At 38.3% G+C, this 14,998-nt stretch overlaps 2 protein-coding genes across 5 annotated transcripts in view; one reads left to right on the plus strand and one right to left on the minus strand.

The window, feature by feature from the left end:
• Positions 1–14,998, plus strand: part of LOC113527468 (dynein axonemal heavy chain 17) — a 41,893-nt gene that overhangs the window by 25,531 nt on the left and 1,364 nt on the right. Inside the window, exons 48-79 of one of the 4 annotated variants that reach the window (XM_053238621.1) lie at positions 99–201; positions 292–439; positions 541–632; positions 927–1,088; positions 1,210–1,374; positions 1,505–1,696; positions 1,887–2,153; positions 2,262–2,423; positions 2,539–2,772; positions 2,863–3,027; positions 3,207–3,302; positions 4,635–4,852; positions 4,952–5,159; positions 5,247–5,362; positions 5,501–5,693; positions 5,777–6,012; positions 6,893–7,015; positions 7,088–7,292; positions 7,957–8,121; positions 8,204–8,344; positions 8,430–8,600; positions 8,747–8,869; positions 8,999–9,192; positions 10,616–10,764; positions 11,022–11,149; positions 11,345–11,572; positions 11,726–11,917; positions 11,999–12,178; positions 12,416–12,598; positions 12,700–12,882; positions 12,976–13,119; positions 14,404–14,629. In XM_053238621.1, coding sequence (XP_053094596.1) covers positions 99–201; positions 292–439; positions 541–632; positions 927–1,088; positions 1,210–1,374; positions 1,505–1,696; positions 1,887–2,153; positions 2,262–2,423; positions 2,539–2,772; positions 2,863–3,027; positions 3,207–3,302; positions 4,635–4,852; positions 4,952–5,159; positions 5,247–5,362; positions 5,501–5,693; positions 5,777–6,012; positions 6,893–7,015; positions 7,088–7,292; positions 7,957–8,121; positions 8,204–8,344; positions 8,430–8,600; positions 8,747–8,869; positions 8,999–9,192; positions 10,616–10,764; positions 11,022–11,149; positions 11,345–11,572; positions 11,726–11,917; positions 11,999–12,178; positions 12,416–12,598; positions 12,700–12,882; positions 12,976–13,119; positions 14,404–14,629 — 5,492 coding nt within the window. Of the gene's footprint in view, positions 1–98; positions 202–291; positions 440–540; positions 633–926; positions 1,089–1,209; positions 1,375–1,504; positions 1,697–1,886; positions 2,154–2,261; positions 2,424–2,538; positions 2,773–2,862; positions 3,028–3,206; positions 3,303–4,634; positions 4,853–4,951; positions 5,160–5,246; positions 5,363–5,500; positions 5,694–5,776; positions 6,013–6,892; positions 7,016–7,087; positions 7,293–7,956; positions 8,122–8,203; positions 8,345–8,429; positions 8,601–8,746; positions 8,870–8,998; positions 9,193–10,615; positions 10,765–11,021; positions 11,150–11,344; positions 11,573–11,725; positions 11,918–11,998; positions 12,179–12,415; positions 12,599–12,699; positions 12,883–12,975; positions 13,120–14,403; positions 14,630–14,998 lie in introns of those variants that run through there. The other 3 variants (XM_034309192.2, XM_053238620.1, XM_026915314.3) reach the window with 3 other exon arrangements.
• Positions 1–14,998, minus strand: part of LOC113527469 (CDP-diacylglycerol--glycerol-3-phosphate 3-phosphatidyltransferase, mitochondrial) — a 37,195-nt gene that overhangs the window by 4,722 nt on the left and 17,475 nt on the right. The window lies entirely within an intron of this gene.

Below are 14,998 nucleotides of genomic sequence, written 5' to 3' on the forward strand. Positions count from 1 at the left end.
TACTCTCGAAACACCTATAGTAAGACAAGTGACAATAAAATGTTGCTTTTTATTATTTTGTATTCATACCTTATTTCCAATTTTCTCATTTTCTCTAGGTATGACAGACAGAAACTTACACTAAAAGACATACACAACTGCCAGTATGTGGCTTGCATGAACCCCACTGCAGGCAGTTTCACAATTGATCCTCGACTACAGGTAGGCTTGGAGGGGTACAAGTACAGTTTCTCTAGAGAAACAATATCTGTACATTATTTTGTTGTCTTTTTTTGTAATTGTATTTCACAGAGGCACTTTTGTGTGTTTGCTGTGAGCTTCCCTGGACAAGATGCCCTGTTCAGCATCTACAACAATATCTTTTCACAACACCTAGGCATTAATGGATTTTCTCCTGCACTAAAGAATTTCTGCTCAACATTTGTTAACTCAGCTCTCAGTGAGTTTGGTTTTGTTTGGCCACTTACTTAGTTTTAAACTGATTGAAATATAAAGCAGAATTGATTGAATGTGCCTATGTAATTTTATTATCTTTAATAGTTTTTCATCAGAAGATATCAACATCTTTTCTTCCAACGGCTGTCAAGTTTCATTATGTATTCAATCTTAGAGATCTGTCCAACATCTTCCAGGTATATAATTTCATTGAGTTCCTACAATCACTCCCAGGTAAGGTCATATAAATATAAATAATTGGTCAACAAATTTGCTTGCTTGCTTATTTATTTTAAATACTAACTGCATTCAAAGAAAAATGAGATTTTTTTTACTGACAGTAAATTGTCAGTAAATGACCTACATTCTGACACTACTCTAGATAATTAGCATGGAACGGTATTGGAAGTATTGAACACAAACTCTAAATTATTTTTTTTACAATGCTGATTTTTTTTTCAACCATTAATCAAACTTCTGTCTGGCTGCAGGGTTTGTTGTTCTCCACTCCAGAGTGTGTGAAAGATCCTTTTGACCTAATCAGAATCTGGCTGCATGAATGCAACAGAGTCTATGGGGACAGGTTAACAGATGAAAAGGACATGGAACTCTTTGAAAAGATTCAGGAAGATATCTGTAAAAAATGCTTTGAGGTAGGCCTAGTAAGGTAGAATGTGTCTGGCATTAGAAAGGCTGTAAAGGCTATAGACTAATAGACAGGCTGCATATTTACCTTTGCATGCTTATTTAAAAACTATACTCTCTACTTAAAAGGAAGTAAATCCAGGAAAGCTTTTTGAGAAACCAAATATCTACTGCCACTTTGCACAAGGAATTGGAGATCCAAAATATTTTCCCATACCAGACTGGGCAGCATTGAATAAATTATTGACTGAAGCCCTAGACAGTTACAATGAAGTGAATGCAGTCATGAATCTGGTAAATAACAGAAAATTTAATTGATGAGATAATTACTTGGACATTGTAGCTTTCAAAGTAATCATTCATTGATGTAACAGTTCATCATATTTGAAGATTTTTAAAAATGATCCTGCTTCCTTTTGTTTAGGTTCTCTTTGAGGATGCCATGTGCCATATTTGCAGGATTAACCGTATACTGGAGAGTCCCAGGGGCAATGCACTGCTGGTGGGGGTAGGGGGGAGTGGAAAACAGTCCTTGTCTCGTTTGGCAGCTAGCATCAGTAATTTAGAAGTGTTTCAAATCACTCTTAGGAAGGGCTATGGGATTTCTGACCTAAAGGTAGGCATGTCACTGTTCTGATTGATAGTTGATAGCATTTGATGTATTTTGCATTTAAACAGAAAATAGCATGCAGACTGTGCTAGGAAATACTAGAAATTGAGGGTTGATTAACAGGTTTCAGGAAAGTTTGTTTTAGACTGTTGTCCATAGTACAGTAACAGTCTCGTTTTCACAATGTAATCCACAGTTGGACCTAAGTGCTCAGTACATGAAGGCTGGTGTGAAGAACATAGGCACCGTGTTCTTGATGACAGACTCTCAAGTGGCAGAGGAGGCATTCCTGGTGCTTATTAATGATCTGCTGGCCTCAGGGGAAATCCCTGGCCTGTTCCAGAATGATGAGGTTGAAAACATTATAGGTGCTATGAGGAATGAGATCAAAGGCACTGGCCTGCAAGACACGCGAGATAACTGCTGGAAATTCTTCATTGACAGAGTTAGGAAACAGTTAAAGGTGACAACGATCAATAAATTAATAAAAAGATCCATATTCAATCGAAAAGTCTTTGTGTTTCTTTGTGGTCTTTGTGGTTTTAAGTTTTGTCTGTTTATCCTTTGGAAGGTGATTTTGTGCTTCTCCCCAGTGGGCTCAACTCTAAGAGTTCGAGCTCGCAAATTCCCTGCTGTAGTTAACTGTACATCTATTGACTGGTTCCATGAGTGGCCAAAAGAAGCTTTGGTGTCTGTCAGCGCCCGCTTCCTTTCTGAGACAGAAGGCATTAAGGTAAAGGTCAAGAAAGTATTTAATCTGTGTACTTTACTGTAAATGTTTTCTCTGGTATAAAGAGAACAACTTGCAGCATGTGTTGGCATTTAAGTTGTATCCTTTTTTTTTCTAGCTTGAAATCAAAGACTCCCTAAGTCAGTTTATGGCCTATGTTCACAAGACAGTGAATGACATGTCAAAATGCTACCTCCTATCAGATCGCCGCTATAATTACACCACCCCAAAAACCTTTCTGGAGCAGATTAAGCTCTATCAGAATCTGCTTAGTGTAAAAAGGACAGAACTACTATCAAAAATGGATAGACTTGTGCAGGGATTGGTCAAATTGGAGAATACTTCTGCACAGGTTAGAAATAAACACTAATGATTAAAAAATAATTTTCTATCTGTCTTTTACATGGACATACATGAATTTATGAATGTATAAACATATCAGGTAGATGACCTGAATGCTAAACTGGCAGTTCAAAAAGTAGAGCTCAAACAGAAGAATGAAGATGCTGCTAAGCTTATTCAAGTTGTAACAGCAGAAACAGAGAAGGTATCCAAGGAGAAGGCCATTGCTGATGAGGAGGAGCTGAAAGTGCAAGTTATTGCCAAGGTAAAACTGTGGCCTTTAATTTCTAAAAACCCAGTAATGTGGAAAAAAACACTGAATCATTTTCAATAACATAATTGTCAGGGGTACATATTTCAGCAAGGTTTACCAATATTAGTTAATCTGTTGGGAATAGAAATAAGTCCTAATTATGCTTTAACTTACATTTTATTTATCTGTAGAATGTAGGTGAGAAGCAAAAGTCTTGTGAGGAGGACCTAGCCAAAGCTGAGCCTGCTCTGCTTGCTGCACAAGAGGCTTTGAACACACTAAACAAGGTATATCACACCAGGGATATTTCACCATCATGCCACTAGAGGACCCCCTCCCCTGAGTTCTAGGACACTGATTATTCCACTGATTTCCTGTTCATGGACTATATAAGACACACACTCATACAGTATATTTGCGAAGCCTTACCAGTAATGCCTTATTGTGTACATTGTGTTTTGTTGTGTCTTGATCCTTGCTACCTTTTTGTGTATGACTTGTTTTTTTTTTTTTTGGTTTTTTTTGGTATTTTCGATATTGGATTGCAGACTGTTTTGTAATAAAACCTCTTCTGAATGGATCCAGTCCCCAATCCTGTTACAGTATAGCAGTACATGTAGCACATAGCACAGTATACACACAAAAAGGTAAAAATGACTACACCGTCAATAGCTTTACACAAGAAGGATGCCAAAAACTCTGAGGTAGAAAGCCAGCTGCTGATGGGCTATTTTGATATCTTGAATTTGAATCTGGGTGTAGCTGTGTTATGCTTTGGAAGATCAGCACCCAATAAGTTGGACTTTGTTATCTGGAAAATTTTGCAGTGATCCTCAAGGAGCATTCTCAGAATTGGGAATTGGGAGTGAATTGGGAGTGCTTGTAGTTCAGTGCCATGGTGTCAATTTCCATGAAAAGTGGTGAAAATGTATGGTATAGTTAGTATAGGCAACAGTCTCCTAGCATAATGTTCTCAGTGCAAAAACTATGCACAGGGTAATGAACAATATCTTGTACCAATACACTTCGGCTATTTTATTAGTTGAAACTACATACCAGTTTGTAGGTATGTACATACTATAGCCAATGTGTACAATTTGTCAGCCATCTTCATCAATGAAAAGGGGCTTCCATAGGACCACTACTGAACAGTAAATATGTAGGTGGCAGATACTGGGTATTTAAGTACTATATATTTTTACTGTCCACTTGATTTAACACACCTACCTTGTTAGTCTACCCTGTAGGTGTACAGTTAGAGAGAATAGTGGTTGGTGTTAGACCAACAGGCTAAGAACTGATCTACCTGATACATTTGTGTTACTGCAACATCAGCTTGCATGCCAGTACCCAAATATATGTCTTCTCAGTGGTGTGCTTTTTGTGATTACGTGGCCAGTGAATATAAGTACAAGGTAGGTGTACCTAAAATAAGTTACATGCACTCCACTTTTGAGAGTATATGAGGTGGAGCATCAAGTGTGGTCTTTTTCCCAAACTTATTTCATAGCTCTATTAAATATTTGTTTCGGCTTGGCATGTGTCTTGTGCTTGTCAATAACCATGAATTTGTTTTTTTATTGACGGTTATTTTCTTCTTTTGCTGTGTTGTCCTGTAGAACAATTTAACTGAGCTTAAGTCATTTGGCTCACCTCCAGAGGCTGTAGTTAATGTCACAGCAGCTGTGATGATCCTCCTTGCCCCTGGTGGCAAAATCCCCAAAGACAAAAGTTGGAAAGCAGCTAAAAACATGATGGCAAAAGTTGATTCTTTTCTGGACAGTCTGATCAACTACAATAAAGAAAATATCCCTGATACATGTATGAAAGCTTTTGAGTAAGTGGTTTTGCTGTTTTCTTTTGGTTTCTTATGAATTTATTGTGATATTTTATAAAAATCATAATATCAGCCTTTTTCCCTTCTATGCTTACCAAGACCCTTCAAGAAAGACCCTAAATTTGAGCCAAACTTTATTCGCTCCAAGTCCATAGCTGCTGCTGGTCTCTGCTCATGGTGCATCAATATTGTAACGTTCTATGAAGTCTTTTGTGATGTAAAGCCCAAAAGGATGGCCTTAGACCAGGCCAATGCTGAGCTGGCTGCAGCCAAGGAAAAACTGTCTGTTATCACGTCCACAATAGCGGTAAGCCATATACTCACAACTGTCAAGTGATAGCGAAAATACAAAGCCCTATTCACAAAAGATAAAACCAAGTTTTTTGAATTTTAGCAACTGAATGCCAATTTGGCCGATCTGACGTCTAAGTCTGAGAAAGCTAGAGATGACAAACTGAAGTGTCAGAAGGAAGCTGATGCTACTAATAAGACTATTTCCCTTGCCAACAGGTAAAATATTTATATGAATATAAATTCATTATAATTGTAATAATTATTGTGATTTGTTTGATTAATGTACATCAAACATACATTAAATCTAACAATTAATTACTTCTATGATTTTATAATAATTAATTTTGTCTCTAGACTTGTTGGAGGTTTAGCATCTGAGAAGATCCGTTGGTCAGAATTAGTAGCCCAGTTAAAAAATCAGGAAAAAACTCTCTGTGGTGATGTCATGCTGATTTCAGCTTTTGTGTCATATGTTGGATATTTCACAAAGAAATATCGCACCGATCTCATGGATAAATATTGGCTTCCTTACCTCAGGGAACTTAAGGTGCTATATAGATTAAAATGTTCCAATGCCTCACATTACAATTCATCAAATGTCTTACAAATTTTCTAACATGTCCATCTCAGGTCCCCATTCCCATCACAGAGGGTCTAGATCCTCTGACCCTCCTTACCGACGATGCAGATATAGCAGCTTGGAGCAACCAGGGTCTGCCTAGTGACCGCATGTCTGTTGAGAATGCCACCATCCTCTGCAACACTGAGCGCTGGCCACTGATCGTGGATGCTCAGCTCCGGGGTATCAAATGGATCAAGAACAAATATGGAGACAACCTCAAAATCATACGTTTGGGACAGAAAGGGTAAGTCTGGTTTATGCCAGGTATGCATTGTTATTAAAAGCACTGTATTTTATCCATTTTTGTCACTTCTTGTCATTTCATGACATTGTGATATGTTAGCCTTTTATATACTCCACCATTCTGTGAAAAATAGGCCTGATTGGTATGCTTGCAGTCTTTTGACAGGGCCTTTATTTGTAAATAATAACAATTAATTTAATTTCTACAGCAACCTTCCAAACCCTAACATTTTTGATGGAATTAAAAAAATTATATTTCTCACTTTGTTATCATTATTCCATCCACAAAGCTGCAGTAGATGCAGTAGTCAGCAAATAGAGAAAATGGAAACAATAAAAGAGAGAAAAATACATGCAGTACAGCATAGAAAGGAAAAATTCCAAATGAGGAAGAGAGAAAGAAAATGAAAGACAAATACACACTGTGATTATTAATATTTGGGGATGAGTATAGGTAACAACTTATGAATAAATATTTTACCAAGAGAAGGTTGGATAAAATTCTTGTACTTTTAAGAAGCATGGCCAGGTGTCTTGAAATAACTTATTATTACTTTTAAGATTTGCTGTGATTTTTTCCAGGGTAGAGTGGTCTACCAGCAGGTTAATCCAGTGTTTTATAGAAATTTGCATTTTGCCTAACCTAGTTCAATAGTATAATCGTTTTAGCAATGGTGAGTGATATTAGTATAAAGGGTCTGAAATAGCTCGGTATTGATAATGAAGAGTAATGATAATGAAGTAGAGCTATGGGGGAACAGAGTGGGAATCACAAAACAGCAAGGCTAAAAGTGCTAAAAGTGCTAAAAGTGCTAAAAGACTCTGGGTAGCGTATTATTCTAAGAGCAATTTCATAAATTTTTATTGTTTTTTTAATCCAGATACCTTGACAGTATAGAGAATGCAGTATCCAGTGGAGATGTATTGTTGATCGAAAACATCAGTGAGAGTGTAGAGCCTGTGCTGGACCCCCTGCTTGGAAGGAATACAATTAAGAAGGGAAAGTAAGTAATTTTACTAAAACCAGTTGAACTCAGGGAGAAGGTGGCATTTCTAAAATTGGCTTGAATCAACAGGTATATATGTATTGGCGATAAGGAGGTAGAATACCACCCTAATTTTCGACTCATACTTCACACTAAGCATTTCAATCCTCACTATAAACCGGAGATGCAGGCTCAGTGCACACTGATTAATTTCCTTGTGACACGTGATGGGCTGGAAGACCAGCTGTTGGCAGCTGTTGTTGCAAAAGAAAGACCTGACTTGGAAGAGCTTAAGGTAAATTGCATTTTCTTTATTTTTCTTTACACCTTATGATTATTTATTATACATTATTGGTGTAAAAGTCCTTTGATGCTGTAATCTTATTTTTATTATACCTCAAAATGTAATTGAGAGAGCAGGCTGTGTGTGTACTTGACTGTCTAAAGGTTGGTTTAACTGTAGAATTAGTGCTGTATGGTCGCACACAGTTTCCCTGTAAAAAGAACAAAAAATTTATTGACTTAAAATTTGTTATAAAGGAGAGCTGGTGGGGCAGTCCATTCATGCAAAACATTCTTCAGTTTCCCTAAACCTGTATAGACAGAGGAAGTTTTGCTCCCTTGGCTCCTGGCCACGGATGGCTGCGGCATCACCAGGATTTTAACTCCCAGTGTCCCAACAATATGGCAAACACTTATTTGCTGTGCCACTTGTGAGCCTGAGAAAATAATTGTTACTGTTTCATTGTATACCAAGTTGTGATGCCCTTTTTGTCTTAACCTGAGATACATATTAGAAAACTGCGGAATATTTGCAACTTTTAGTTAATATTCATGTGTTGTTTCTACTGCTGCTGTAAGTGTTGCATTTACAATTATTGTTTCTGCAATTTGCTTATTGCACTATAAAATCAAGCACAAAAGTTAATAAAGCCTTTTGACAATCTACCAATTTTCAGGCGGAACTGACCAAACAGCAAAATACATTTAAGATTGTGTTGAAGCAGCTAGAGGATTCCCTGCTTGCCCGTATCTCAGCTGCCTCAGGAAACTTCCTTGGTGACACAGCACTAGTGGAAAACCTGGAGACCACCAAGCATACTGCAACTGAGATTGAGCAAAAGGTCAAAGGAATTTCAAGATGCCATAAGACATATCAACTAAAATATTTTTCAGCAGTCATTCACAGCTGAAAATTGTCTCTAGGTGCTTGAAGCAAAGACAACTGAGGCAAAGATCAATGAGGCAAGAGAGAGTTATAGACCTGCATCTATCCGTGCAGCTCTGCTGTTCTTCATTCTCAGTGACCTTAATAAAATCAACCCCATCTATCAGTTCTCTCTGAAGGTAAAGTTTACTCTTTCAGAATAGGCTGAATAAATGAATACAGAAAATGAATAAAGACAGACATCCTTTTTTGTCAATGTTTCAGGCATTTAGTAAGGTATTTGAGGTAGCCATTATGCGAACTGAGCCAGCAGATGATGTGAAACTGCGAGTGGACAACCTTATCAATGAAATCACGTACTCTGTTTTCATGTATACCAACCGCTGCTTGTTTGAGAGGGATAAACTCACATTCATTGCTCTGATTACTTTCCAAGTATGTGGATAATTCAGTTAACTGTTCTATGCAGTGAAATGAATAACTCCCTTTAATATCAAAACATCAGCTAACAGTCGCAGAATTGCCTTTATCATGGTATAGATATTTAGTATTTTTTAACCTATAAACATTTATCCTCTCAGATACTGGTCAGGAGTAATGAGATCAACTCTTCAGAACTGGATTTCTTGCTAAGATTCCCTTTCAAAGCAGGCCTGGTATCACCTGTTGATTTCCTCTCCAACCAGGGATGGGGTGGCATAAAGGTTTGCAGGAATGTTCATTATTTTCTTGTACTAGTAATGACCTCAAAGCAGTTGCAGGATGATTACTAATACCACTGTCATCACTTTGAATTGTGCTTAAATAAACTGCTTTGCCTTATGTATGGTTAGGCTTTGGCTGAAATGGATGAGTTTAGAAATCTGGACACAGATATAGAAGGCTTAGCCACACGCTGGAAGAAGTTTGTAGAGTCTGAGGCTCCAGAGAAAGAGTTGTTTCCCCAAGAATGGAAAAAAAAGAGTGGCATACAAAAGCTGTGTATGATGAGATGCATGAGACCTGACCGTATGTGTTATGCTATCAGGTAGGGGAATACTTTTTGTAAGAACACACAGATGTGATCAGGACTGTCATTTTATGGTCATTTTACAGTAGAGGTGACACGCGCACACACACACACAAACACATATATGTATATGTGTATGTATATATATATTTATTAGGAACAGCTGTACACCTGCACCACATTCATTCATCTAAACAATCATGTGGCAGCACAATGCATAAAAATCATGTTGATACAGGTCAAGAGCTTCAGTTAAGGTTCAAAAAAGTGATCTCTGTGACTTTAACTGTGGCATGGTTGTTGGTGCCAGATGGGCTGGTTTGAGTATTTCAGAAACTGCTGATCTCCTGGGGTTTTCATACACAACAGTCTCTAGAGTTTACACAGAATGGTGCAGAAAACTACCTTGTTGATGAGAGAATGACCAGACTGGTCTGGTGACAGGAAGTCTATAGTAACTCAAATAAGCACTCTTTACAACTTTGGTGAGCAGAAAAGGATCCCAGAATGCAGAACACATCAAACTATGAGTTGGATGGGCTACAACAGCAGAAGATCACATCAGGTTCCACTCCTGTCAGCCAAGAACAAATGGTGATGGCATCTCCAAAACGGCAGCTCTTGTGGGGTGTTCCCGGTATGCAGTGTTTAGTACTTACCAAACGTGGTCCAAGGAAGGACAACCAGTGAACCAGCAACAGGGTCATGGGTGCCCATGAACCTGTCCCCCTGATACACGTGGGGAGCAAAGGCTAGCCCGTCTGGTCAGATCCACAGAAGAGCTACTGTAGAACAAATTGCTGAAAAAGTTAATTCTGACTATGATAGAAAGGTATCAGAACACACAGTGCATCGCATGCGTATGGGGCTGCGTAGCCGCAGACAAAGAGTTCAAGGTGTTGACTTGGCCTCTAAATTCCCCAGATCTCAATCCGATCGAGCATCTGTGGGATGTGCTGGACAAAAAAGTCAGATCCATGGTGGTCCCACCTCGCAACTTACAGGACTTAAAGGATCTACTGTTAATGTCTTGGTGCCAGATAAACCAGCACAGCTTCAGAGATCTTGTGGAGTCCATGCCTCAACGAGTCAGAGCTGTTTTGGCAGCACAAGGGGGACCAACACAATATTAGGTGGTTTTTAATGTTATGGCTGATCGGTTTATATGTATGTTGTATTATACAGGGTACTCGGGAACCAGTGGGAGTAAAACTACATATTTGTATTTATTATTTACAACATTTGCTCAACAATATTACCATTTGTTCCTGACTTTTTTGGACACCCTGCATATTTTCAAGTGCTATGCAAAATAATTACATAATTGCATTTCAGTCTGTGTTATTTAATGACATAATTAATTTAATTTTAATTAATTAAGATTCAAGAATTACTTTTGTAAATGCAATATTTCCCGTAATGTGCTGCCTGAACCCTGCAGAAACTTTGTTGAGGCAAAGCTAGGGACCAAGTATGTGGATGGCCGCAGTGTGGAGTTTGCTGTGTCCTTTGAAGAGAGCAGCTCATCCACTCCTATGTTCTTCATTCTCTCTCCTGGAGTTGACCCATTAACGGACGTAGAGGCACTAGGTGTGTAAAGTCTGCAGAGTTACGGTCAGGATTAAAATGTTCTCCTTGTACCCTTACCTACCCTTTTTGTAATAATTGTACCCAAGCAGCATGAGCAGAAACGCTGATCAAAAGGATGTTGTGACTATTATTATTATTATTATTATTATTATTTATTATTATTTCTGACATTATAATACAGTAAAATTTAAACATCACTCTGCTCTAAAAAACAAATTATGAAGTTGAATGACATGACCTTCATTGTTCTCCCACAGGTAAGAAGATGGGCTTTACCACTGGTAATGGCAAGTTTCACAATGTGTCTCTGGGTCAGGGCCAGGAGGTAGTGGCTGAGGCTGCTTTAGACCAAGCAGCAGTGGAGGGACACTGGGTCATTCTGCAGGTACTTACCAGCAGAAGTGGTTGCTATATGCTTTCGAGTCCATTTATTATATGCAACTTCAGTTATATGAAGTAAGAGGTGTTAGATACTTTTAGTCCATTAGTTGATTCTTTTTTAGGGAAAATATATTTTTAAATACCAATTCATTTTCTAATCTTACTAACTTAACATGTGCGGATTGTATTTTTTTTCTAGAACATCCACCTCGTGGCAAAATGGCTGGGCAGTTTGGATAAAATAATAGAGAAGTACAGTATTGGGAGCCACACTGATTACCGTGTGTTTATGAGCGCTGAGCCAGCCCCTACACCTGACTCTCACATCATCCCACAAGGCCTGCTAGAAAATGCTATCAAAATCACCAACGAGCCACCTACTGGCATGCATGCCAACCTGCACAAAGCACTCAACCTCTTCAATCAGGTAATAAAAAAGGCCACATCCTGCCTGGCTAAGCTAGAAAATTTACATCTACAAAAGCATTTAATTTCACAGTAGTGTAAATTCAAGTATGCAGTCAATATATCACAGTATGAGTTTAATTTATGTCACACTATGCAAATTTATTATTTATAGGACACCTTGGAGATGTGCTCAAAAGAATCAGAGTTCCAAGTCATTCTGTTTGCTCTGTGTTATTTCCATGCTGTGGTGGCTGAGAGACGGAAGTTTGGAGCACAAGGCTGGAACAGGTCTTACCCTTTCAACAATGGAGATCTTACCATCTCTGTCAATGTCCTCTACAACTACCTAGAGGCCAATTCCGAGGTGAATAAAAAGGATTTTCTGTATTCACAGTTGTTATAGTACACCATTCTACATTAGTGTTCCTGTTACACTTCCATTTAGGTTCCCTGGGATGATCTGCGTTACTTGTTTGGTGAGATCATGTATGGTGGTCATATTACTGATGACTGGGACCGAAGACTATGCAGGACATATCTTCAGGAATACCTGCAGCCAGAGATGCTAGAGGAGGAAATGCAGCTTGTGCCGGGCTTTCCAGTACCACGTAACTTGGACTACAAGGTCAAGTTCATGTGCTGTTAATAAACTCTACTTCTATAAAATGACCCTTTTATAGGAAACATAAATCATTATCTCTTCCTAATATGTTTCTATAATTTTAAAATTGAATAATGCATTCCCTGATAAAGACCAATTTGAGGTCATAAGGAACAAGTTCTACAGGGTGTATTCCAATATATTACGTATTTTTGTTTTGCCTTCCTTTGCTTGATTCATTGTATATTTACCTGTATTTAGGGTTATCATATGTACATTGATGAGATGTTGCCACCCGAGAGCCCATATCTGTATGGATTGCATCCTAATGCTGAGATTGGCATCCTGACCGTCACCTCTGAGAAGCTCTTCCGTACTGTGCTGGAGCTCCAGCCCAAAGAGTCTGTCTCTGCTGGAGGTAGTGGTGCCTCACGAGAGGAAAAGGTACTTGTTAATATTTACTCTTGCCAAATTTTCTATCTTTCTATAAGTTTCAAGTGATATGCTATGGAGGACTGGCCATTACTGAGACTTTGCTATTTCAGGTGAAGGACATCTTGGATGAGATTTTGGAAAAGCTGCCAGAAGGATTTAATATGATGGAGATCATGTCAAAAGTGAACGTGAAAACCCCTTTTATTATTGTTGTGTTCCAAGAATGTGAGAGGATGAATATACTTACCAAGGAAATCTCAAGGTCTTTGAAAGAACTCAATTTAGGTCTAAAGGTAAGCACTTATTTATTCTGATGTGTGTCTGGCTTGGCCCAGAGAAAATGGTTTAAAAAGGGTAAAAATAAATGCACTGTTGGTGGTTTTCAGGGAGAGTTAACCATCACTACAGACATGGAAGAGCTAGGAAATGCTCTGTTTTTGGATACAGTTCCAGAGTCCTGGACAAAGCTTGCATACCCTTCTCTCCAGGGGCTGGGTGACTGGTATGCAGACCTCCTCCACAGAATCAAGGTTAAACTTTTTACTCTTAAATTGCCTATGATGGTTTGAGAGCTGTGATTTGATTTCATATATAGAGGTATTTCCTTCTGAAACAGGATGTCAGGGTGGGAATGAGAAAGTGTACCAAAAGGCCTGACTGATTTTAGCAACAGCCAGTAGCATTTAAAAATGTTACACACCTTGCCAAATGTAAAAAGACAGCAAAATAATGCAAATAATCAACAAGTAATGCAGTCAAGAGTTGTTTTCAGCTGTGCAGGATTTCACACTGCCAGTTTGCCCATTGTGACATTGATGTTTTCAGTATCCTAGACCAGAGGTTTACCGGGCCATGGGTCATACATTACCTGGCCGCAGCACTTTTTTCCCTCTCCCCCATGGTAATGTGCTCGTGAAGGCATTACATTGTTGAGGGTGAAAAAGAAAAAGGCAGTGAAATAAAACTGTATTGAGAAATGAGCTTTGTGGGTAACTCACACTTGCAAACGGACACACTAACGTGCCTCAGTATCTCCAAATGCTCGCTTGCTGTGTCACATATACACATGCTGGCTAGGTGTATACTAACTGTATTGTACTACATAGGTCATCACAATTTGCAGCCTGTAATTTTTTTTTGTTTGTTTGTTTGTTTTTCTGGAGTGAGGTTGTATGCTTGAGCCAAGAGATCAAGATTTTGGAGAGGGAATGAGCACATGGATACAAACACCACCCATTTTTTAAACACACAAGAGATGGTTTGGAAGGGGAATTAATTAGAAGCTGCACAACCAGATCTACATGAATGACCCATGTTTTATGCTAACTGCTGCTACTGTAGAGCCATAACCACAGTTTGCTTGTGGGGGTGGGACATATGCATTCTAGAAAACCTTTGATAAAGCACAAATTGGACTAATACAGTATCAAAAGAATTTCCATTGTTTCCCCAGAAAGGATAAACTGTGAAATTAAAATAAGCAGAACACATTTTTTGTCATTTATTACAAAATATATAAAAGCTTATTTGTGCCCACAATGGCAAGAAACCAGGTTTAATTTGATTTCATGGATATTTTAAGCATAAAGTATAACATATAATACCATATTATACATAGCATATAAATTGTAATTTGAAAGCTTCTACCACTGCATTACCAGAATGGTCCAGCATATTGTACCAGTTGTACCAAACCCCCGCACTTTCAGAGTCATATACAGTACATGCTACACATTCAGCCCAAATATAAATGTTACTGACTTCATATAAGTATTTGTATCCAAGTTCTCCTGTTACACTTGCTGTATCTATAGGAACTGGAGACATGGACATCTGACTTTGCCATGCCTGCTGCAGTGTGGCTGTCTGGCTTTTTCAACCCCCAGTCTTTCCTTACTGCCATCATGCAGTCCACAGCCAGGAAGAACGAATGGCCTTTGGATAAGATGTGTCTGGCTGTAGAGGTGACTAAAAAGAATAGGGAGGCCATGACCACTGCACCTAGAGATGGTGCTTTTATCTATGGCCTTTTCATGGAAGGTAAGATTCTTTGAAATTATGATTTAGGACCTCAACACTGAAACTTAGATTAAACACACATCCAAGCCTTTATTTTAAACACACTATCTACAGAACCAAAAACACAAATAATAATAATAATAATAATAATAATAATAATAATACATATTATGCTAGATTGCATGGAAAATAAATAAATTAAATGTTTATAGACCAACTGGTGCAAAAATCAAGGATTTTCAGATTGAAAATCAGAACATCTAACATCTGAAAGCGTAAAACAATGGCAAAATATGGCTTTCAAACACTTCCATAACTTGCATGTTGGACTCCTTCAAACAAACTAAACTTATCAGCGTGATTTGAAAAGAAGCCTTTCACTAGATTCAG

Source organism: Pangasianodon hypophthalmus, chromosome 12 (assembly GCF_027358585.1).
Source record: "Pangasianodon hypophthalmus isolate fPanHyp1 chromosome 12, fPanHyp1.pri, whole genome shotgun sequence".
In the NCBI taxonomy this organism is placed as follows: Eukaryota; Metazoa; Chordata; class Actinopteri; order Siluriformes; family Pangasiidae; genus Pangasianodon; species Pangasianodon hypophthalmus.